This window comes from Paroedura picta, chromosome 3 (genome assembly GCF_049243985.1).
Source record: "Paroedura picta isolate Pp20150507F chromosome 3, Ppicta_v3.0, whole genome shotgun sequence".
Taxonomy (NCBI): domain Eukaryota; kingdom Metazoa; phylum Chordata; class Lepidosauria; order Squamata; family Gekkonidae; genus Paroedura; species Paroedura picta.
Window position 1 is genome coordinate 83,077,333 of NC_135371.1, and position 23,545 is coordinate 83,100,877.

A 23,545-nucleotide genomic window follows, 5' to 3' on the forward strand; every position below is an offset into this window, starting at 1 on the left:
ACCATTGGAGAAGGGGGGCTCACTACCTCCTTGGGCCATCTGTTCCACGGCTGATCTACTCTGGCTGTAAAAAAAATTCCTGATATCTAGCCATTTTCATTCTACACGTAGTTTAAGGCCATTCCTATGGGTCCTAACCTCTGCTGCCAATAGGAACTGCTCCCTGCCACCCTCCAAGTGAAACCCTGTCCCCTCTCAACCACTTCTCCAGGATAAGCATATTTGTGGGCTTCTCCACTTTGGCTGGCCAGCTGATTGCCGGAATAGCTACCTTTAAAAAGAGTTCTCTACATTTTTTCAATCCACACACAGCTGGACCCTGGCCCAGATCTGTATTTCACAAACAAAAACTTAAGTTTACTAAGAATTAGGGATGTTTCGTGTCTGTAAGTTCCTTCTTTCAAATGCTGACGGAACTAGAAAGTCAGTGAGGAATATGAAGGGAGTCCTTTGCCTGTGTTTTGATGCCATCTCTGCTTTTGTCACATGCTGCACAAAGTTTAACGTGACCAGCTTTTATTGATAGTTTAGGGCGAAAATAGGGTTGTGAACAATTGGTCTGCAGGTGACCAAGATTTAGATATCTTGGTGAGCAGTACTTTAATTTATACATGCCTAAGTTCAGCTAGGAAGCTCTCAGTTCTTTCTCCTCTAGTTGCACACTTCTTTCATTTTTGTCTTACTGTTCTCAGCAGTTTGCTACTCTGTGGCAGAAAACAGTTTGCAGTATCGTGAGACAGCAGAGTGACTGCCTTCGATTTCATCCAGTTCTGTTATGTTTGTTAGAGGGGCTCAGGATGCAATTCACAAACAAAAAAAGCTGAAGATAGCCAAGAGTTACTCAGATATTTACACCTTCCAAGTATAATGAATATAAAAAGTTCAACCTCAGACTCTGTTAGTCTTTCCTAGTGATCCAGCTAGCCAAATGAACAAGGAGCAAGTTGTTAGTGAGCTAGAATCATATAATCAAAGAGTTGGATCTCCTGGGTCATCTAGTCCAACACCCTGCACTACGCAGGACACTCACAATCCTATTGCTCATCCACGCTAACCTGACACCCCCTTGAGCCTTCACATAATCAGCCTCGCTGTCAGATGGCTATCCAGCCCCTGCTTAAAAATTTCCAATGATGGAGAACCTACCACCTCCCAAGGAAGCCTGTTCAACTGAGAAACCGCTCAGTCAGGAACTTCTTCTGGACGTTGAGATGGAATTTCTTTTGAATTAATTTCATGCCATTGGTTCTGGTCTGTCCCTCCAGGGCAATCTCATGAGCTAATCTGGATCCATACCAGTCTGGCTTCCGCCCTGGCCACAGGGTGGAGACCGCACTGGTCGCCTTGATGGATGATATCCGGCGCCAGCTGGACCAAGGAGGCTCTGCCATTCTCATGCTTTTAGATGTGTCAGCCGCATTTGATGTGGTCAACCATGAGTTATTGGTGCACCGCCTCACCGGGACCAGGATCGGGGGGACTGAGCTGCAATGGCGGGTCTCCTTTCTCCGGAACTGGACTCAAAGGGTTGCAGTGGGAGATGAGTTATCGGATCCCTGGGAGCTTCCTTGTGGGGTTCTTCAGGGGGCGATACTCTCCCCCACACTTTTTAACATCTATATGCACGCCCTCTAGCCCAGCTGGTCCGGTGCTATGGGCTGGGATGTCACCAGTATGCAGATGATGCCTGGACTCACCCCCGGATACATTTGCTAGTTGTTTGGAAGCAGTGGCTGGATGGTTCTGGCAGAGTCGCCTGAAACTCAGCCTCTCCAAGATGGAGGTCCTATGGCTGGGGAGAAGAGGGCAGGACCAGCAAGCGCGTCTCTCATGCCTGGATGGGGTGCAATTAACACCTACACCAGTTGCCAGGAATTTGGGAGTGACCTTTTATGCCTCCCTCTCTATGGAGGCTTAGGTCATGAGAGTAGCCTGGATGGCTTTCTTCCATCTTTGTCAAGCCCAGCTACTAGCACCCTACCTGTCCTCAGAACCTCAGAACACCTGGCCACTGTGATCCACACAACGGTCACTTCCAGACTAGACTACTGTAACACGCTCTACACAGGCCTACCCTTTACTTTGATCTGGAAGTTACAACTGGTACAAAATGCTGCTGCTAGGGTCCTCACTAGGGCAGAGTCTGCACTTACTTTCTTTATTCCATTGTCAATCCTGTTGAATTCAGATCGCTTTGAACTCGGGTCTTCCTCTTCCCCCCCCACTCCCCATTGAAACAGGAAAGTCTTCTGCACGTGGTTAGGGAGGCTCAGAAGGGGGGGGGGGGAGCCAATCCTCTTTCTTTCTTTTCTTGAAGGTGAGGGAGAGGAGCCATGCAGGGAGCCTCTTTCTTTTCTTGGAGGGGTGGGGGAGAAGATCGAAAAAGGCAGAGGAGGGAGGAAAAATCCAGACTGACAGAAGTTGAGAGAAATTAGGGGCTTCTCCTTTAAGGCAAGTTTGTCACATGACCAGGTATGGCTTATCAGTGGTTTTCTACCATGGAGCTTGGTTTCCCAATCTGGATATTGTTCATTAAAAGCACTCTAAGATATCGCACAATAAAGGTAGGGTCACTCCGGATCAATCCTTCTTGCTGCAGAAGGAAAATTTAAATCGCCCCAAATCCAAACGGAAATCACATTCTGTGTAGAGGGCAGGGACTGAATCGATCTGGGGTTGGAATAAAAGCTCCGTGCAGTTTACACCCAGGACACCTTGGAGGGCCCGTATTCAGCCAGCGCTCCATCATATGCATTGGTTACCAGTCTGTTTCCGGGTCAAGTTTAAGGTATTGATATTAACCTTTAATGCCATACGCGGCCTGGGTCCTGCCTACCGGCGTGATCTCTTAGTTGCTTATGCCCCCTGCAGAGCTTTTCACTCTGTGGGTATGAATTTACTGGTTGTCCCGGGCCCCCGGATGTTCGCCTGGCTGAGGGCCCTGCCGGAGTTACCAGCTTTCCGCAGGGTCTGCAAGCCGGAGCTCTTCCACCAGGCATACAGTTGAGGCCAGGGCAGAGTCCCGGGATTCCAACTTGGATCCCCAGGGTCCATCAGACCAGCTCCCTCTCTCACTGGTGGCATGGCAAGAATAAGATGGGGTTAAAATTGTCTAGAGGATGTGACCACTGCCGCCTGGTCATTCTCATTGTTTTACTGTTTAACTGGGTAAATTATGGGATTTTATTGTATCTTAATGTTTTATTATGTAAACCGCTGCAAGACCTGTTAGGGAGTGGCGGTATATAAATTTAAAAATAAATAAAATAAATAATCTCAGAAGAAGCCAGAACTGACTGTTTCCATGCGGGAACACTATCAACTTCTCTGTTATAGGATTAGTGGGGCCAACTCCTCCTTCCCAATAGAATTTTGTTGATTGAAAGTTATGCAAACAATTATTCCCCAAAATTAATTTTCCCCCCACTCGGGGCTAATACTAGTACAGAGAACGGAATGTTGGGGGTGAGTTTTGTTCAGCAAAACTGCTCCAGAAAATAAAGTTACCCCTGCTTGCACCATGTAGCAACTATACAAATAAGCTCTTGTACACTCTATTAGCATTTTAAAAACATTGAAAGGCTCTGATCAAGAATTTCTCAGATTCTCTTCCAGTTTAATCTTAGAGGGGAAAGAACTTTGGACTGTGGGTGCAGGGGGAGGGAGGGATTGTTTACCACCTAATCTAACAGGACCACACAATTACATCTATTGCCTCCCTAATGTTTTATTTTAAAATCAAAAGGCATCTTGGGCAGGCTGTAAGGCTGAGCAGTGACATGGGAAGAGAAGGATAAGAGCTTAGTCATATCCCTTTGGGAGTTATACACCTCCAAAGGGACTCTAACAGAAAGCAGATATGCCCAGCAATTGTTATGTATTTATTCTCAGCATCTCATTCTCCACCCAAGAAGAACACTGCTATTCTGGGTGGGGTGGGGAATGACAGTCCAAGACTGTCCCTTCTTCTATGGAGAAAACATATACACATACACTGGGTGAAGTGCACGCAACTTTAAAATATCATTCCTGGGATATTTTAATTTTCCTTAATAAACTTATGGAAAGGGGTGATGAGGGTCCTGCCCATCAGCCCTGGCCCAGTTTTCACATGTTAATGTGAGAGCCAGTTTGGTGTAGTGGTTAGGAGTGTGGACTTCTAATCTGGCATGCCAGGTTCAATTCTGCGCTCCCCCACATGCAACCAGCTGGGTGACCTTGGGCTCTCCACAGCACTGATAAAACTGTTCTGACAGAGCAGCGATATCAGGGCTTTCTCAGCCTCACCCACCCCACAGGGTGTCTGTTGTGGGGAGAGGAAAGGGAAGGCGACTGTAAGCCGCTTTGAGCCTCCTTCGGGTAGGGAAAAGCGGCATATAAGAACCAACTCTTCTTCTTCTTCTTCTTCTTCTTCTTCTTCATGGTTTCATATGTATATATTGTCCAGATTTTGTGTGAGAACATCAGAAAAGCCCATCTGGTTCAGACCAATGGTCCATCTAGTCGAGCATCCTGTCTCACACAGTGGCCAACCTATTTTTTCTGGAGGGTCAACAACAGGACATAAAAGTTGAGGCCTTCCCCTAATGTTGCCTCCTGGCACTGGGATTCAGAGGTTTAGTGCCTCTGAATGTGGAGGTTCCCCTCCGTCACTGTTTACAAATATTTTTGAATTACAAATACAGAACCAAACCCAAATGTGGTTCCAGGCATCATAGATTGGTAAATCTGACCAATAAGAAGGAATGGGGCTTAAATAACTCATTAGAAAGCTGAACCTCCTTTCCCCATCTGCTAATGAAATCACACACACACACATGTACACACTTTTTTTTTAAGTAAAAAAACCTAGGAATTTCCTAACTTGTGGTCGTTTCAGAAAAGGAGAAGTTTCTTCTCCAAAGAAAGAGAGAGAGAGAGAGAGAACTACAGACAATACATGACTGAAGAAGAATTAGCAGCACTTTGCATCTCGTCCGTCACTTTTCTACCAAAGACGATCCATCCAGCTGTGGCACTGGCGCTCTTCTAACATCACAGCACACCTGTCCTGTGCTGAATGGTTACCTCCATCCCAGGAGTGATGGACTTGTCTTTGCGGATACTGCTGATAGCAGCTGTTCTCTTACAAGGTAGGTTTGATTTTTACCAAAACTGATAATACAGTGCTTATAACAACAGGACAATGAATGACTGTAGGGTTTTAATTTGTGGGAGAAGCAAAGACTGTACATAATTGCAGGTACTATTTTGATAGGTAGAATAGCCAGAATCTCCATCTGATTCCTTGGATAAACTCCAGTTGTGCAAAGACTGTGAGGACCCTCTGCCCGAATGTGAACGCCATTACAAAACATTCAGGATTTGTCATGTAAAATCCTGAAGTGATATAGGAAAGATCAGGTTCTAATACGCTTTATTTTGAACATTATGAATAAAATTGAGATGAACAGTAATCCAGGAGATTGTCAAATTCAAGAGGGTATTGCCAGATGTGGGGATGGCAGCTGCTTGGAGAACTAAAGGAGCTATCTATGATATAAAGTCAATAAAAGATGGATAGTATTGACCAGGGGTAGTCAAACTGCGGCCCTCCAGATGTCCATGGACTCCAATTCCCAGGAGCCCCTGCCAGCATTCGCTGGCAGGGGCTCCTGTGAATTGTAGTCCATGGACATCTGGAGGGCCGCAGTTTGACTACCCCTGGTATTGACTGTTCCAAAAGGCATCTGCTTACCTACGATGTAGTTCTTATTCAATTAAGCCTCAGCAGAGAACAAACTATGATTAAACCAGGTTTAAGCTGGGAAGTATGCATTCAGACATCACAGGAAACTCCCCACCACCACCTATGGCAGCCCTGCTGGGTTTTCAAGGCAAGAGGCATTTAGAAGTGGTTTGCTATAGCCTGGCTCTGCCTAGAAACCCTCAACTTCCTTGATGGTCTCCCATCCAAATACTGGCCATACATAGCTTCTGAGAGCCAATGAGCTTGGACTTGCTTGGGCCATCCAGGTGAGAGCGCATCAAACTCCCCATTGCCTGTGGCTGCCAATACAGTATGGAAGCAATGGGGCTTCCACGTATCAAGGTCCCATGCACTTCCTCTGCCCCAGTCTACCAACAGTGGCTGTCTCACCACAAGTTTGTTAAAGATTTTTTTTTAATTTTAACTTAGAAATTGAATATTGTTATAACACTGTAATGTTATAATAATGCATCCACTAGTTTCTCTGTATTCCCAGCATTCTTTTTTTAAAAAAAATTTTAAAAATTCTCTAGCCCTTTCTGTTGCTGAGATATAAGAAATTTTTCCAAATATAAAACTGGGGATTTAGAGAACTGATAGATACATTATGATAATGCTATATATGACATTCCACTGTGATTTAAAAGCACATAATCTCTTCCAGTGGCAGGGGCGAAATGGCCATAGTGGGGAAAAGCATAAATGTGGCCAGGTGGACCAGGAAGAGCCAGACCTCCCTGTCTATGTGAATGCCACCTAGGTTTGACAGTTGCCTGGAGAAAACAATGTCCTATTTCTTCCCTTAAAAACAGCATAAGGTATCCCCTGTTCAAGCTCCGTGTCATGTCTGACCCTTGGGGTGATGCCCTCTAGCGTTTTCATGGCAGACTCAATACAGGGTGGCCTTGCCAGTGCCTTCCCCAGTCATTACCGTTTACCCCCCAGCAAGCTGGGTACTCATTTTACCGACCTCAGAAGGATGGAAGGCTGAGTCAACTTTGAACCGGCTGCTGGAACTGAACTCCCAGCCTCATGGACAGAGCTTTCAGACTGCATGTCTGCTGCTTTACCACTCTGCACCACGAGAGGCTCAAAAAAACAACAACAACAGCATAACAGGATGTTAATTAGCCGGTGATGTTACTTACCTCCATGCCATAAAAAGCTTCAACTGCCGATTTCCTCTGTTAAAGGCAGAGAACATTTTCCTGCTGGCAGCCCTAATGCCACCCCAGTTCCTCAAAACATCACATCAAAATAGGTTTGAGAAAGATCTTACCAGCTCCTAAATAGAAATGTTCACAGAATTAGGGGACATATGTCATACAGCCAGCTTGGTTTAGTAGTTTAGAGTGACAGCTTCTAATCTGGTGAGCTGGGTTTGATTTCCTGCTCTTCCATATGCAGCCAGCTGGGTGACCTTGGGCTAGTCACAGTCCTGTTAGAGCTGTCTTCACAGAGCAGTCCTGTCAGAGCTCTCTCAGCCCCACTTACCTCACAGGGAGTCTTTTGTGGGGAGAGGAAGAAGAGGCAATTGTAAGCTGCTTTGAGACTCCTTCAGGTAATGAAAAGGTTGTAAAAAAACAACTCTTCTTCTGTCGTCCCATATGAACACATTCCCATGTTTTCTTGGACAGCAAATTGTCTTAACATTTCAGTTGAATATTTCTTTCCTAGATTCATAAAAGTAGGTTCGTGGAAGGACATAGTGCAGATCAATCTTGTCAGATCTCAGAAGCTAAACAGGGTCAGTCCTTGGATAGGAAATCAGCAAGGAAGACCTTACAGAGGAAGAAGAAGAGCTCTTATTTTGCAGCCCACTTCTCACTACCTGAAGAAGTCCCAAAACAGCTTACAAACATCTTTTCTTCCCTCTGCCACAACAGACACCATATAAGGTAGGTTGGACCGAGAGAGCTCTAATAGATCTGCTCCACAAGAACAGCCCTTTGAAAACTGTGACTGGCCCAAGGTCACCCAGCAGGCTGCGTGCGAAATGGGGAATCAACCCCCACTCTCTAGATTATAGTCCACTGGCTCTGGAAGGCTCTGGAAGGCAAATGGTCTCTGCTTAATTACTTGCCTTGAAAACCCTCTGGGTTTTGCTGTAACTCAGTTGCAACTTGATTGTCCTCCATGCACACACATTCATAAAGGCTTAGATGAGTCATTGTGCAGAACCACTGTTTAATTAAAATAACAGTGTTTAGTATGTCTATGAATGCAAGTGTGTACTAACTATAGTTAGTCAGTGTTTGTCACACCAGGATCGGAAGACAGTTTGCCTATCACAGTTAGTATTAATTCTGGTTTCACATGATGTCTGGATGCCAATGTCTTGGTTTATCGTGGTATAATCCTGGACTGTTCCAAGTTACATGCAAAAATGAATTAAACCAGCTTTTGTCAAACCAAATCAGAATTTGAGTCCTATATAAAAAATAAATATATTTTTTAAAAAAACGAATTTCTTTCCAAACACTCCAACCTGTGTATATTTATCCAAAGGAAGTTTCCTATTAATATCAATCTCCTTGCCTGGCCATGCTCAACTCCTCCCCCCCCCTCTTCGCCCTGCCTATATAAAAGCACGTACATTATTTTTTTTTAAATCCCTAATTTCGAAATTCCCAATTATGTAACACAAAGAATGAAACCGGTCTCAGAATCAGGAGTGGCCAAACAGCAGCTCTCCAGATGTCCATGGACTACAATTCCCATGAGCCCTGACATCTGGAGAGCCAATGTTTGGCACCCCTGATTTAGCACATTTATTTAATGTACTATTATGTTGTCTGATATTCAGTGGGGACATCAGATTTTATAACTATGGAAAGGGGCATCTAGTCCAACCCCCTGCTCAAGGTAGGATCACTTTAAGCATCCATTTTTCTGCCATAGATTGGTTAAGGAGAAACTGGATTGTGTTTCTCGTTTAGCTTTTGGATATCTGACAGCAGATAACAGTCGTAGTGTCACAGCTTGGATGGGTCTCAGAACATCCCTGTTATGCAATATTAGTGTGGCCTGCAGTTACGGGAAGTATGAAGGAAGTGGGAAAGTAACAGCATGTGTGATGTTCTGCAGCTTATGTGAAAATTCATGGTGGTCAGCATGAGAAATGTCAAAAAAAGTCATCCTAGATTTTGAAGAAACTGAAAAAGCTGGTTTTACAGTCCCTGATATTCTATTATAATAAAACTCTGCGCATGTAACTAAATAACTGCAGAAGAATAGAGTATCACAAGAGTTGCATGTACACAAATGCAAGACGTAAAACAGATACATGTTGAAGCCAGTGTGCACAATATGCATGCCAGCCTCCAGGTGGGATTCTGGGATCCCCCAGTATTACAGCTCATCTCCAGATTACAGAGCTCACTTCCTCGAAAGAAAATGGATGGTTAGCAGGGTGGACTCCATGATATTCCACCCCACTGAGGCCACTGCCATCCTCAAGCTCCACCCACAAACCTTCAGAAGTCTCTCAAACTGCAGCTGGCAACACTACCCCCGCCACCCCCACTGGTGGCCAGGGGAGACCAGGCAAACCCTAGAAGACAAGATGCTGTGAATAGATATTCTGAGCATTGTTATTAGTACATAGCAGCTGGGGGGGGGGGCATTCTACTGAAGGCGAGGCACTGGAGAAAAGGATTCCCATCCTGTTTTATTCTCCCAACATAAAATGTCTCCCCTCTTCTACTTGCCCTGTAGGGAAATGCACACAAGTTGTCTGCTTGTTTCTCCAACATGACAAATAGCTACTCCAAAGGATAGTTAGGGGTCAAGAAAAAGGAGTAGCAAGAAATGGTTAAGATTCCTCTTTCCTCATACTATGATTGCTATTTACTTTTGTCTTTATCAACAACAGGAGATATAGTCGTGAGTGTCCCAGAAATGTGACTCCTTTAGCTGTAGACACATCAGTATGGGAAAATGCTGTTCCTTCCCACCATCCTCTCAAAGTTTCCCACTTCAAAGCAGCTTTGGAAAACATTGGTTACTTAGAAAGGCTGGGCTTAGTAATATGGCATTTTGCCACATCCTACGCATCAGGCTCCTGAGCCAGGTGCTAAAGCCTCATTCTTTGACATCAGTTCTGCAGGGCCTGCAAAAGGGAGTTCCTCCACCGGGAATTTGGTTGAGGTCAGCCCGTGCCATCACTTCCCAAGGGCCCTCCTCCTGAGCCCCCTCCTAAGGCACCCACCATAATTCCGCCCAACCCACTGGGCTATCAGTATGAGTTAATGTAATGTTTCCCACATTTTTCTACTGTTACATGTCGCTTGTTTTTTCACTTCATTCATTATTGTTAATCTAAGTTTTCTGTATTGTTTCTGTTCTGTTTTATGTGAACCACCCTGAGCCTTCGGGGAGGGTGATATATAAATTAAATAAAATAAAACAAATCAGACAAAGTAGAGAACAAATCAGTGTGCCCTTTCCTCTCCTTGGAGAGACTGCCTTTCATGTGCAGCACAAAGATACATTTATCAGGCTAATTGGGAATAATTTATTCCCCCCGCCCCCCCAAAAAAGCAACCTATCTGCAAGAGCCAAGGTACAACTTAGAATAAGCAAAGGCATAAACAAATCTAATTCCAGACATGTTTGGACCCAGCCCCTTAAGATAAGACATTAGTGGTGACAAAATATTATGTCTCTCACTGAATCTCACTGCTGCAAGCTGCCATAAATTTTACACAATAAGACATAACAATATCCTCCCAGGGAACAAAGATCTGTGTACTCAACGCAGAAGGACTGGGAAGCATGCTGGATCTTCTCATCCTATTCCCAAACCTGTGATGCTGTTTAGATGGTAGGCCTGGTCAGTGTTTGGTATTGCCATCCTCTACAGAAGGCCTAAGAGCCTCTTTTGGCACAGTGGTAAGGCAGCCGTCTGAAAGCTTTGCCCATGAGGCTGAGAGTTCAATCCCAGCAGCCGGCTCAAGTTGACTCAGCCTTCCATCCTTCCGAGGTCGGTAAAATGAGTACCCAGCTTGCTGGGGGGTAAACGGTAATGACTGGGGAAGGCACTGGCAAACCACCCCGTATTGAGTCTGCCATGAAAACGCTGGAGGGCGTCACCCCATGACCCGGTGCTTGCACAGGGGATACCTTTACCTTTACAGAAGGCCTATTCCCATGTTCATTGGAAAGGCTGGTGGCTTTGTTGCTGATCCCGAATATATTGGATAGGCAACAATAAATCATAATAAAATACCGCTGCAAACAATGAAAAGGCCCATTGTTTCCCATCTGACTTTTGAAAGCCAGGTAGTACAAGAATTCTGACATGGTTTCAGGCTGTTGTGAGTTTGAGGAGGAATTGTGCCTCCTAGGAATACACTTGAAATCAGTGAATACATATTTGCCCCTTGCTAAGAAGGAGCAGCTCCTAGGTGTATAGGTGTCATCATGAATAACGCTGGATTTCATACACGCAACCATAGTTCATCCTTAAGTTCAAGAATTAAAATAGCAAGCAATCAAATTGTGATTAAATCAGACAATTGTGTGCTCATGTGATGATTTTGAAATACCAAGGAAGACTGGTCAAGAAACTGAGGCTATAAAGTGCCAGCAATATTCATTGAACTACCACAGTTGATTGATGTTATAATAATTATGGGTAGTTGATATAACCTTTTAAAACATTTTCCTTCCACATAGCAAGCAGGAAGTTTTTTTGGGGAGAGACCATGTCTCAGTGGTAGAGCATCTGCTCAGCATTCGGAAGATCCTGGGGTTATTCCCCAGCATTTCCAGTTAAAAGGATCAGATTGTAGGTGATGTGAAAGACTTCTATCAGAGACTCTGAGTAGTTGCTACCAGCCTGGGTAGACAATATTGCTCTTGGTGGACAAAGATTCTGATAGATATGAATAGATATCCTGACAATTTATTTTTATCTGTGTATTTGATTTATATCCCGCCTCTCTTAATTAAGTTGTCCTGAGGTGGCTTACAACAATAAATTGTTCTGCTGTGCTGTGTAGCCACTCTCATTTGGTTTCATGACATCATGAAGTTAAAACAGAATACAGACAGTGCTGTTCACCCTTTGAATGAGTTAACATTTCTATTCTGTCAGTTCCCTAAGCAACCAGCAAAAATGGACAGACTGCATGGGCAGTAAAGTTTCATGTGAAATTCACCACCATCAGTAGCTGTGGTTGATGTATCTAGCATTACTTTGTTACTTTACTCATCACTGAAATAAAGAAGTTTTTCTTTGGACTGCCATGAAGGTAGACATAATATAAAGTTAACAAAATAATAATGTTTGGTAAGGTGTCTATAAATGTAAATAACATTGTACAGTAGCTCTTCTTTTGGGGTTTTATTCTGCAATACCATCCTCTATTATAGATTAATAAAAGAATTTTTTTAAAAGTGTTGCTGAAGAACATCCTCCTGTTTGGAGATCTCTGCTATTACAGCTGGTGGCCAGCAGGAGAAATTTCCTTTTGTTGCTAGACCTAACAGAAGGGGGAAGGGAGCAGCCCCCCCGGCTTCTGTTCTTTGCCAACATATGATGCTACAAAGCAGGCTTTCTCGATGGAATTTCACGATGGCCCCAGAACATTTCACTGATTGGTTGGGATTAATTAATTTTAATACAGGTGTTTAAAGAATTAGTAGGTGACATGACAATATGGTCATGTTGACATGCCCCCCCCCCCATGGCCAATGATGTTCCTGGAAGGAAAGGGAGAGGCCCAGCCATACACATCCTTACTCACCAAGGCTCATTGTACATGGAAGCAACTGGAATCCAGAGAGATAAGTACTCTCAGACCCATTATGCATGGTGGTGTCCACATCGGGCCGCCACCAGTTTCTTGCAGTGGGGCAGCATGCACTGCCACTTCTTGTGTGCTGATGGGGAAAGATTTCCCCTGGCACATACATTCTGCCCTGGAGTTGTGTGTGCCCACACATAACTCCATGGTGGAAAGGTTCTGCTGTGATTTGCTGAAGCAGTGGTGGGGAGGAACAGTGGGGTTTCTTCCACAAGGGTGGACTTGAGTGCCAGTGCAATCTCACCTTCATGGCAAGTTTTAAAAACACCCTGTTTGGCTCTGCTGCACCTCAAAGAAGAATGGGGCATTTTCTGTTCCTACTGGGGCACCATAGCCGAGGGAGCCAAAAAGGGAACACTAAAATATCAGCATTCCCTTGCTGTGGGCCATCGGGGGCCCTAAAGTGGGCCAAGGCTGGGAGGGGACCAGGCTGGCATCAACGTTGTGAATCAGCAGAAATTTGACCCACTACCATCTGAGCACCTGCCCAGGTTTTACCTGTTTCTGGCAAGGGGAGTGTCAGAGCAGGCCTCCTATGGCCTTATTTTACAGGCTCCCACAGTAGGCTCCCTTTGATGAAGAAGAGCAAACTGGTAGCCAGCCCACAGGTCAAACATGGTTCTGTTCACAAATCATCTGAAAATATATATGTGATGTCACTTCCTGTACTGTGTGAATGGGCTGGTGATGTCACATCCAGGAAATGGCCTGGTGATGTAACTTCCGGGGGCTTCTCTTGAAGCCTGAATAATGTTTCAAGACTTTTTCAATGCTGTGGATGCAACTTGCTCAGCGTCTAATGCATAAGGAAAATAAAAACATTATTACCATTACTAGAGGTGCTAGAGCTTGGCGGTGGGAAGAGGGCGGGGAGGGGTTGTTCAGTCTGTAAGGGCATGGGGTTGAATGTGTGTGCTGTGTGGGAGGTTGTGGTGGTGTGATGACAAATGAGGGCATGGGTGTGGAGATATGGGTGTCATGAACCTGTGGTGTGGAATGTTTGTTGAGTGTGGGAGAGGACTGACCTTTGGGAATAGTGGCATAGTGTTTACAGATGAGCTTTCTAGAGCCATGTCTTCAGATATGTGAAGGGAAAATCAGACAGTACACATGTGTCTACCCTGCTCCTTCTGTCTCCCTTTTTTCACTACTGATAAAATGTTGGTGCCCACATGCTTCTTTCATGGTTGCTCCTTAGAAAAAGAAGAACTGGATTTTTGTACCCTGTTGTTTACTACCCAAAGGAGTCTCAAAGCGGTTTACAAACACCATTTCCCTTCATCTCCCCACAATAGACAACCTGTGAGGGATGTGTGGCTGTGAGAACTGGGAATGGGTCTCAGTGACCCAGCAGGCCTCAGGTGTCTCAAAGCAGTTTCCAATCATCTTCCCTTCCTCTCCCCATAGCAGACTCCTTGTGAGGGAGGTGGGGTAGAGAGCCTCACATGGAAGCTAGCAACCCTATGAGGAGGTCTCTCTGTGCTCAGCAGTCTTGATCTAAGTAAGGTTTTTTAAACTGCTTTTTTACTTGCCAGGCCAAACTTGAAAAAGTCACGTCAGTTTCCATGTCTCTCCAGCCATTTACTTGTTCACTATTTACAGTTGCAGGCTGTAAATATTATTTTAGATCTTCCTGCACTTTCCAGGCTCACAGGACTGATGCTGGTCTGTCTGTTCATGCCCCAGAATACAAGCAGTTGCTGGTAAGGGCTGGCCATAGCCCATAGCCCTGGACGGACACACCTGCACCACACCCTTGCAACTACAGTCTGCAAGCCTGCTTGCACTAGGTTATAATACTCACCTCTAGATTATAATGATCAGCTCTGCAGGCAAAAATGGCTCCTTTTAAGGCCAGACTCTGAGGCATTGTACAATTTGAAGTCCCACCTCCAAACCTGCAGGAATATATCCAACCCAGGGGTAGCCTGGGGAGCTCCTGGAATTACAGGTCATCTGCAGATTATAAAGATCAGCTCCCCAGGCAGCTCCCCTTTGGACAGGGTTGTGGTGGAGAAGAAACATTTGAGGCCTCCCACACAGGTAGTTGTTGAATTGAAAGAATTTCAATTATTCATCATCATCATCATCATTATCATTATCATTATCATTATTATTTCTTGCCTCTCCCGACAGGCTCGAGGCGGGTCACAACAACTAATCCCATTAAAATCCCCATTAAAACATCAAACTACTAACATGATGGCTAAAAATCCCATCCCTCCCCCATTATCAAGAGGTGAAGAGGACAGGATGGGGGGAGTAGTGTACACTCCGACTCCTGGGGGAGGAGCGATGTCCCTGATTTGCTGACCCCAGCCTCAACCATCAACCTGGTGGAATATATTATTTGTTATTTGTTATTTGTTAAAATTTGTATACTGCTGTTCCCAATTGGGCTCACGGTGGATCACACAATAAAAGAATAAAAACACAAGGCCTACTGCTTAGGGTTGTTGTGCAGATGAAACAGGAGACAAAAGAACCTCAGCAACATCATCCAGTTTTGTCTGCAGAATAACACTGTGCAGTAGGCCTCAAATCTGCAGAGAGTTGTGAAGAAGAAATACACATGGCTTGGCTGTGTCTACCCTCTTGCAGCTAGGCCAGCCAGAACAGTGTTTTAAGTGAGAAGGGGCTTTTCTGTGGCCTCCTTGTCAGCCAATTGTTTGGCAGAAGGGGAAATTTCCCCACCCTCAAAAGGAATCCCTTCAGACTCCCCCTGCATTGCTCTCAGAAATACCTCCCTCCCCTCAGTCAGGGGCTGTCAGAGGCTCCTTCGCATCAGGCCTGAAGGAAGGGGGAGGGAGCGCACTCTCCAGCCTCCTGCCAGTTCTGTCAGGGTTCCAGGGCAATTTGCAATTTGCAGTTGGACATGACAGGACAGCCTTGGGGTGAAAAGGGCTGGCGCAGCCTGTCCAAGCCTCTGTTCTCATCCCCCTTGGCAGCCCTACTGACCTCCTCTCCCTTCGGTGGTCAGGGGCAGACTGGCAGCCATGTCTCCAGATTGCCCCTGGCTGAGCTGTGTGGGCGGACCCTGTCAGAACTTTGGCCCAATCATTGTCTTCAGGCAATTTTTACAACAATAGACTATGGTACAACTATTTAATTGAGAATATTTGACCGGTTATTTTACCAGAATGCCAGCCCTAGCATACATATGACCATGCTAACCTTGAATCCGTTTTAGAGTCTAGAATAGGGCATAAAAGTGGAGGAATAGCAATCTTAAGGGGGGTGGGGTTACCGGAGGGAGAAAATGTAGCCACCTAATCAAAGCAGAGATAACCATTTGCAATGTGTTTCCTCAGCCACTGAAAGACATTGCCGAGGTTTTTAGTTCACATTGCCTTCCTCAGCATTCTAAGGCTCTGATTCACTTCTTCTTACTTCCCCTCTCCCTAATATAAATATCATCAGTGGTTAAGCTGATTTAGCAAGAAAAAAGTGGTAATTATTCCATCATGATCAAAGCTTGAGGGTGTTTTGTTGTTGTTGTTCCCTCTTTTGCTCAGGCTGAGGAAGGAGCCATTTGTCAAAATCTCTGCCTCAGGAGCTCTAACTCAGATTTCTGTCACTGAAAATGGCTCAGATGAATAATGCACTTTATGGAGAAATGCCCTCCACTTTAGAGTGCCAGGTCTCCCCTGTACCTTAACTTGCCTATACTTTAAAAAAAAAATTGAGCAGGACCTGTGGCAAAATCTCGGGCAAGTCAGGAGGTCTCAGAGGCTGATACCCCACCAGCGGTGCCACTCCAGGCTACTGCCAATGTGTTGCTGTGGAGCTACATGCTCCACAGCTTTCTATGTCCCCTGGGGGACAAATTTGAACACCAGATTTGTTCTGGCACTGAAATGTGCCCCCCTGGGGGCACAGCCACAGCAGAAAGATTCTGCCATTCGGGGTGGGGAGTGGTGGCAGCAGGGGGGGTATTTTGTAGGAAGGTGGGATTGCATGGGAATCAGTTTTGAGGCCACTTCACAGAGTTATTCTGCAGATGAAACTGGCTCTTTTGTCTCCTGTTTCATCTGCACAACAACCCTGTGCAGTAGGCCTCAAGTCTTTCAATTCAACAACAACAACCTGTGTGGGAGGCCTTAAATGCTTCTTCTCTACCACAGCCCTCTCCAAAGTAGCCCTTTCTGCCTGGAGAGCTGATCTTTATACTCTACGGGTGAGCTGTAATTCCAGGAGCTCTCCAGGCTCCACCTGGAGGTTGGCTACCCCTGGGTTAGAAATATTCCTGGAGGTTTGGAGGTGGGACTTCAAAATCGTACAATGCCTCAGAGTCCAGCCTTCAAAGGAGCCATTTTTGCCTGCACTTGGGAGGGAGTGGTGCAGGAGTGTCCCTCCTGGGCTATGGGCTATGTCCAGCCCTTCCCAGCAACTGTTTGTATTCTGGGGCGCAGACAGGCAGACCAGCATCAGTCCTGTGAGTCTGGAAAGTGCAGGAAGATCTAAATAAATACTTACAGCCTGAAACTGTAAATAGTGAGAGGGAGAGGAAGGGATGATGATTGGGAAATGCTTTGAGACACCTGAGGCCTGCTGGGTCACTGCGGCCCATTCCCAGTTCTCTCAGACCTCTCACAGGTTGACTATTGTGGGGAGACGAATGGAAAAGGTGTTTGTGAACTGCTTTGAGACTCCTTTGGGTAGTAAGCAATAGGGTACAAAAATCCGTTCTTCTAAGGAGCAACCATGAAAGAAGCATGTGGGCACATAACATTTTATCAACAGTGAAAAAATGGAAAAGAAGGAACAGGGTGGACACCTGTGTACTGTGTCTACCCCATGTGTATCAGGGCAGAGGGGCATTTCGGTGTCTGTGGCCTAATTCCCACAAGAAGGGAAATGACGCAGAACTGGGGGGAATTGGTTGCCATGTAATCTTCCCCTAAGAAGAGTCTCCAGTCTGATTTTCCCTTCACATATCTGAGGACGTGGCTCTGGAAAGCTCATCTGTAACCACTATGCCACAATTCCCAAAGGTCAGTCCTCTCCCATACACAATGAACATTCCACACCATAGGTTCTTGACACCCATATCTCCACACCCATGGCCTCATTTGCCACCATGCCACCACAACCTCCCACACAACACATACATTCAACCCCATGCCCTTACAGACTGAACAACTCCTCCCATTGCCAAGCTTTAGCGCCCGTTGTATTCTTGGATACAATGGACTTTGCCCCTAGTAGTATAATATTTGGAAAAATATTTTAAAAAAATAAACAGCAATTATATTTTTAGGTGCACTTTTTTTTCTTGGGAAACATGGATTTTTTAAGGGGGGATTAAAATGGGTGAAATCAATTTATTCTACACAGACAGCAAGAATGGAGATTTGATCAAACAGTATGAAATCCAAAAAGGAACTAGATAAGGTTGTCCACAGTTACTTTTATTGTTTATTTTACTCTGGAAATTTTAAATAGAAATATAAGACAAGATGAGAGGGTTAAAGGAGTAAATAAATGTATATATTGAGAGCTTATGCAGATGACCTGGTTTTGATTTAAGAATAACCTCTCTAAGAGATAGAGATTTTAAGGACAAAACTAAAAGCATTTGATGCATTGGCAGGATTTAGAATAAAGAAAAAGCCAAGATGTTAGCCAAAAATTTGAATATGCTGGATCAAATATAGTTGATGCAGAAAAAATGGTTTTAAGATTGAGAAGAAGGTGAGAATCTGGGTATTATGTTGACAAGAATTCTGTTATTTTAAAATAACTTTGTTAAAATATGGAATGAAATCACAAGAGATCTGTTAAGATGGGAGATACAGAAATTGTCTTTGGGGGAGAATTGCAGTGATTAAAATGAATGTCTTACCTAAAATGTTATTTCTACTTCAGACAATTCTTCTAATGATTTCTGATGTTCAATTTAACCCATGGCAAAGAGACATATCAAAATTTAAGTGGCAGGAGGCGGTGAGAAAGTGTTAAACTTAAAATCTTACAAGATGCTGAAGAAAGAGAAGAGTTGACATTGTCTAATTTGAATTTATATTTTGCAGCAAATAGTTTGGTTTGGTTTAAAGAGTGGATAGCATTGAGAAAAGAAGCATGTATGATAAAGTGGCACAGGAATTTGATTATAATATACAATTTGAACAATGGGAAACAAAGTGGTCTAAGGTTATTATATTTATACTATGTTCCAATCTTAAAGAGCATTTTCAGTCCTGAGTGTCCCCTTTCCTAATTTGACATTAACCACTACATTGTACTGGTTCAAAGACCACATTCTTGGAACTTTACATACCTTTTTGATGGACGGTTGTGTTGTTATATGAACCTTACTTCATTTTGCACTGGTTTAAGTTCAGATTTAGGGAATATTGAACAATAATAACTGTCCTTTCTAACTTTACTTAGAAACGGAGCCTGTGTCTGTCACAATTGGAAACAAATACTATGTGAGAGTCCAGGGCGAACCATTCAGTATCACCTGCAAGCTAAGTTACCATCTCACCAGATATGATTGCAACTGGCTTTATCCTCTTTCTCAAAACGTAAGTAATTTTCTATAATTTTTAGCAAGTATTGTAAATATGTCTTTTACTATGTGACTGGAGTAGACAGCAAGGTTTTGTAATTAGTAAAAAGATGTAAACCGTCTGTTTCATGGTTCCCTGAGCATTTTTTAAAACCATAATCTTTCCAACCAAATCATTATGGAATGCATGCATTGACTGTGATCCTCAGCCTACTCTGCCATCATGAATCTTATTAATTTTATTGAGATTTATACCCAAGCTAATGATGGTAAGAAAAAAAATACCGTATTTGCCGGCGTATAAGACGATTGGGCATATAAGATGACCCCCCAACATTTCCACTCAAGATATTGTTATATACCTGGCCCTCCCCTGCATCTCCCTGTGACCGGCACTAGTGTGCAAGTGCACATGTGCGAGCTCTGCGTAGACAAGGGGCGGGCCGGTCACACCAAAAAGGCTGGCACCCCTGTCTCGCTGCTGATGCTCACCGCAGCCTTGCTAATGACCCGCTGCGGCTACGCTGGATACCGCGCGATACTGGATGGTATGTAGAATGAGGTGGGCAGGCATCGGGAGGCCACTATAGAGGCCAACTGAAGTGCACCCGGCGTATAGGATGACCCCCCCCCCCCACACACACACACACTTGGAGGCATGTTTTTCAGGGGGGGAAACTAGTCTTATACGGCAGCAAATACAGTAGTTGGTTTCTGTTGGTGTTTTAAGGCTATTTAGTGACTGCCCAGTTTTTGTATGTCACTATCCCAATCTGAGAAGCAACATAGCCATAAATGAAATCAGTACCCTGCCCATTTAACTTAAGTAGACTAACTTGAGCTTTATTCTTTGCATGATTTATCTACACATGTTTTTGGATGGATCTTAAAGATGTAGATTTAGTAAAGGTAATAATAACAGAAACAATGTTTTGTTTCCCAACATGTGTTGTGATCATCTTCTATCCAACTTGGCTACAGGTCCACGTGAATGAAACCTATGGGAGCCGTTACAAAGAATATATTACAGTACTGAATTTGTATATTCCAGAGGTGCAGTTGAGTAATACTGGGAAATATACTTGCTTTGGAAACTCTTCTGAAGGATCCAGTAATACTTCTGCCATTCTTCAAGTGACAGGTGAGCAACTCTTGATGGATCCGGGGAAGGCAAGTCTTCCCTATTCTGGATTAGTCAAATAGATTCTGCCTAATAGGCTAATTTGGGACTTGTATTGCTTTATTATTGGAGTCATCATAATTTACTTGGTATAACAAAAATTGAAGTGTATGAAAAAGGATTTCAGAAGAGATTTTGGTGCTCTCTGAAAAGGTCTTTTGTCCCTTCAGCATCCTATCACTCAATACAGGAGATGCATAATAAAGAGTAAGACTCTTACACTTTTCTGGAAGAAAAATATTATAAACCAGGAATACAATCCCAGTCACTTCCACTCAACCTATGCAAAAGGGTTGCTGTTCTCTAATGGCTATTAGCTGAAATTCTGAGAGACAGTCTGTTCTGCATGATGTTTTGCACTTTTTTGTTCTGTCCTATGTGTTTTACAATGTCTTAAAAACACACAGCCCTTTTAGCTAGTCACCTGATAAAGCACAATTTACTCTGTGATTTTATATGCAAATTCCTTATAAACACTTCAAAAGTTATCAGCTGCCTTATAATTCGGTTTTATAAAATGGTCATCTTCCCTGAGTCCTATAATATTTATGAACTGAGAATCATCATAATCTCTAAGGATGCAAAATCCTTTTCAGAAAAGACACAGATTTCTTATGAGTTGGAGGGGTACTTTTTTGTAGCCCTCTAATGACTCAATTCAAGTTGGGTAGCCATGTTGGTCTGAAGCTGCAGAACAAATTTAGAGTCCAATGGCACCTTTAAGACCAAAAACAAACCCTTATTCAAGGCATGAGATTTTGTGTGCGTGCACACAAGGTATTAATACCTTGAATAAGACTTCGTTGGTCTTAAAGTTGCCACTGGACTCTAAATTTGTTCTAATGACTGTGATTATTGAAAGCATCACATTCCTTCCCATGTGACATTTTAATCTTTCTTTTCAGAGAGAGGCTTTGTTCATTTGTCCACCCTACAGAATACAACCCAGGAGGTCAGCTTAACTGAAAGCCTGGAACTGGAGGTGCTCATTGATGCTTACCACAGAGTTCACAACTGGACATGGACATATATCAACCCATCAAGTGGCTTCCAAGATGTCACACTAAACAGCCAAATGAGTTCTGATTACACCAGGTAAAAGACTGTGGATCTATTCTGTCCAAACTATAATTTATTTCATAAAGAGTTGTTAGAGCATGGTATAGCATGGTATAGACCAATCCCACCAGATCTTGGAAGCTAAGGAGGGTCAGTACTTGGATAGGAGATTACTGAGGAAGACTCTGCAGAGGAAGGCCATGACAAGCCACCTCTGCTTCTCACTTGCCTTGAAAGCCCTTTGCTGGGGTCACCATAATTTGACTGCAACTTGATGGCACTTTACACACTCAGGCATTCAGGCAGCCCTTGGTCGGACAATCCAAACATGAGCCCTAATAGGCATCAAATTCTACCCTAGTAGTCCCTTGAGGGATATTTTGTAGAAATAGTTATACACTATCTTAAATATATTGAGAAAGAGTTTGGCAAGGCTGTATACTATCGCCTTACCTATTTAACTTGTATGCGGAGCACATCATGAGAAATGCGAGGTTAGAGGAGTCACAAATTGGGATCAAGATTGCAGGAAGAAATATCAACAACCTCAGATATGCAGATGATACCACTCTAATGGAATTCAACCCGAAGCCAGCGCAGATGCTGGAGGATGGGCTGAATGTGAGACCTTTGAGGTGTTGCTGTGAGGACCTTGGTGGCTGTGTTCTGGACTAGTTGCAGTTTCCAGATCAAAGTCAAGGGCACGCCATTCTTACAGCGAGTTGTGGAAGTGCAGCCTAGAGGTGACTGTGGCATGGATCACTGTGGCTAGGTGTTCTGGAGCCAAGTAGGGAGCTAGTAGTTTGGCTTGGCAAAGGTGGTAGAATGCCAGCCATGCTACCATTGCAACCTGAGTCACCATTGAGAGGGAGGCATCAAAAATCACGCCCAGGTTCCTGGTGGACTGGGCCACTGATAGCTGCATTCCATCCAGGGTGGTAAGTGCGCTTGGGCCCTTCCTGCCCAGCCACAGGACCTCTGTCTTTGAAGGGTTGAGCTTCAGACAACTCTGCTTGAGCCATCCTGTCACTGCTTCCAGGCAGCTGGCTAATGTTTCTAAGGGAGAGTTATGCCTTCATCCCCTAATTTTCTCAATTACACGAGGCATGTATTGTGAAACTAATGCACTTGGGCTGTGAAGTCTAGTTGTCTTTATAAAGAGTACAAAATACATATTTGTTTTCTCTTGGGGGATGTACAGGAATACATTTAGACTGAGCAGGATGTGGGAAACGATGAGTGGAATGTACATTTTTTTTGCTGAGAATCATGATGCCAGTGCCTCAGTTATATTCAACATCACTGTGAAGGGTAAGTGCTCAGTTCACTGCTATTCCATCAATATTCCAAAAGTTCAAAAAGAACACAAGAAAATTAAACTGCAACCAAGGAACCAAAGTGAAGAAGTTTCAGAGTGAAACTTGCTGCTCTTCCTGTAGGCAAATGAGATGCTGTCAAAGACCTCCAAAAATAGTTCTAATGATTGAGCAGTATAAACACCTGTCTTAACTCTTCCTGTGGCTACAAATTGCTGTAATCATTCATAAGGGTCAAAGTTCAGCCCTGAACCTCACTGCCTTTTATGAGGGAGATGGAAGTATCTCACACAGAAAGAAAATCTTGACTGCTCTTGACTTGCTCTTACTCAGTTAAAAGGCAAACCAGCTACAGAGCAGCTCATATGCAAAGGCCATGTTGGATGAGTCATTGGCATGTTACCTTCTTTCCCAACTGTATTTCATAAAGCAGTTTTTATATTGTTTATCAAAGAACAGGACATGGAATTAAGATGTACATGGGCTGAGTACTTCATTGCTTCTCTATGTTTTTTGTGCAGTTCCACCTGAAACCTACATGGTGAATAATAATTCCACCAGCCTTTGGTGTGAAGCTACTGGCTACCCAGCTCCACATATTGAGTGGTATACATTGCCTCGCCATCATTCTGCACCCAGGTGAGTGAATACCCATCTACATAAAAAGTCAAATCAGGTTATCAATAAATTACTCTGTTGAGGAAAATAACTGAGCACCAATATTGGTTTTAAAAAGTCATTAATTCATCAGTAGTTTGGAAAAACTGTGGGGATGAACGTCATCCATTGTGTTACCATTCTGGTTCCTATCAGCTCTTTTACTGATGGGGTGGGGGGCTTTGACCACCCAAAAAAAGCTGTACTGAGGATTGTGTGACACATGTGAACAAAAGCCACATGGGACAGGAGCTGCAG

The 23,545-nt window shown here is 44.0% G+C and overlaps 1 protein-coding gene across 1 annotated transcript in view; it reads left to right on the forward strand.

Moving 5' to 3' along the window:
• CSF1R (colony stimulating factor 1 receptor) overlaps positions 1-23,545 on the forward strand; it is a 71,374-nt gene that overhangs the window by 6,359 nt on the left and 41,470 nt on the right. The window contains exons 3-8 of the mRNA XM_077326606.1: positions 4,880-5,132; positions 18,955-19,091; positions 20,057-20,216; positions 21,161-21,350; positions 22,516-22,625; positions 23,152-23,269. Coding sequence (XP_077182721.1) covers positions 5,060-5,132; positions 18,955-19,091; positions 20,057-20,216; positions 21,161-21,350; positions 22,516-22,625; positions 23,152-23,269 — 788 coding nt within the window. The 5' untranslated portion in view covers positions 4,880-5,059. The remainder of the gene's footprint in view (positions 1-4,879; positions 5,133-18,954; positions 19,092-20,056; positions 20,217-21,160; positions 21,351-22,515; positions 22,626-23,151; positions 23,270-23,545) is intronic.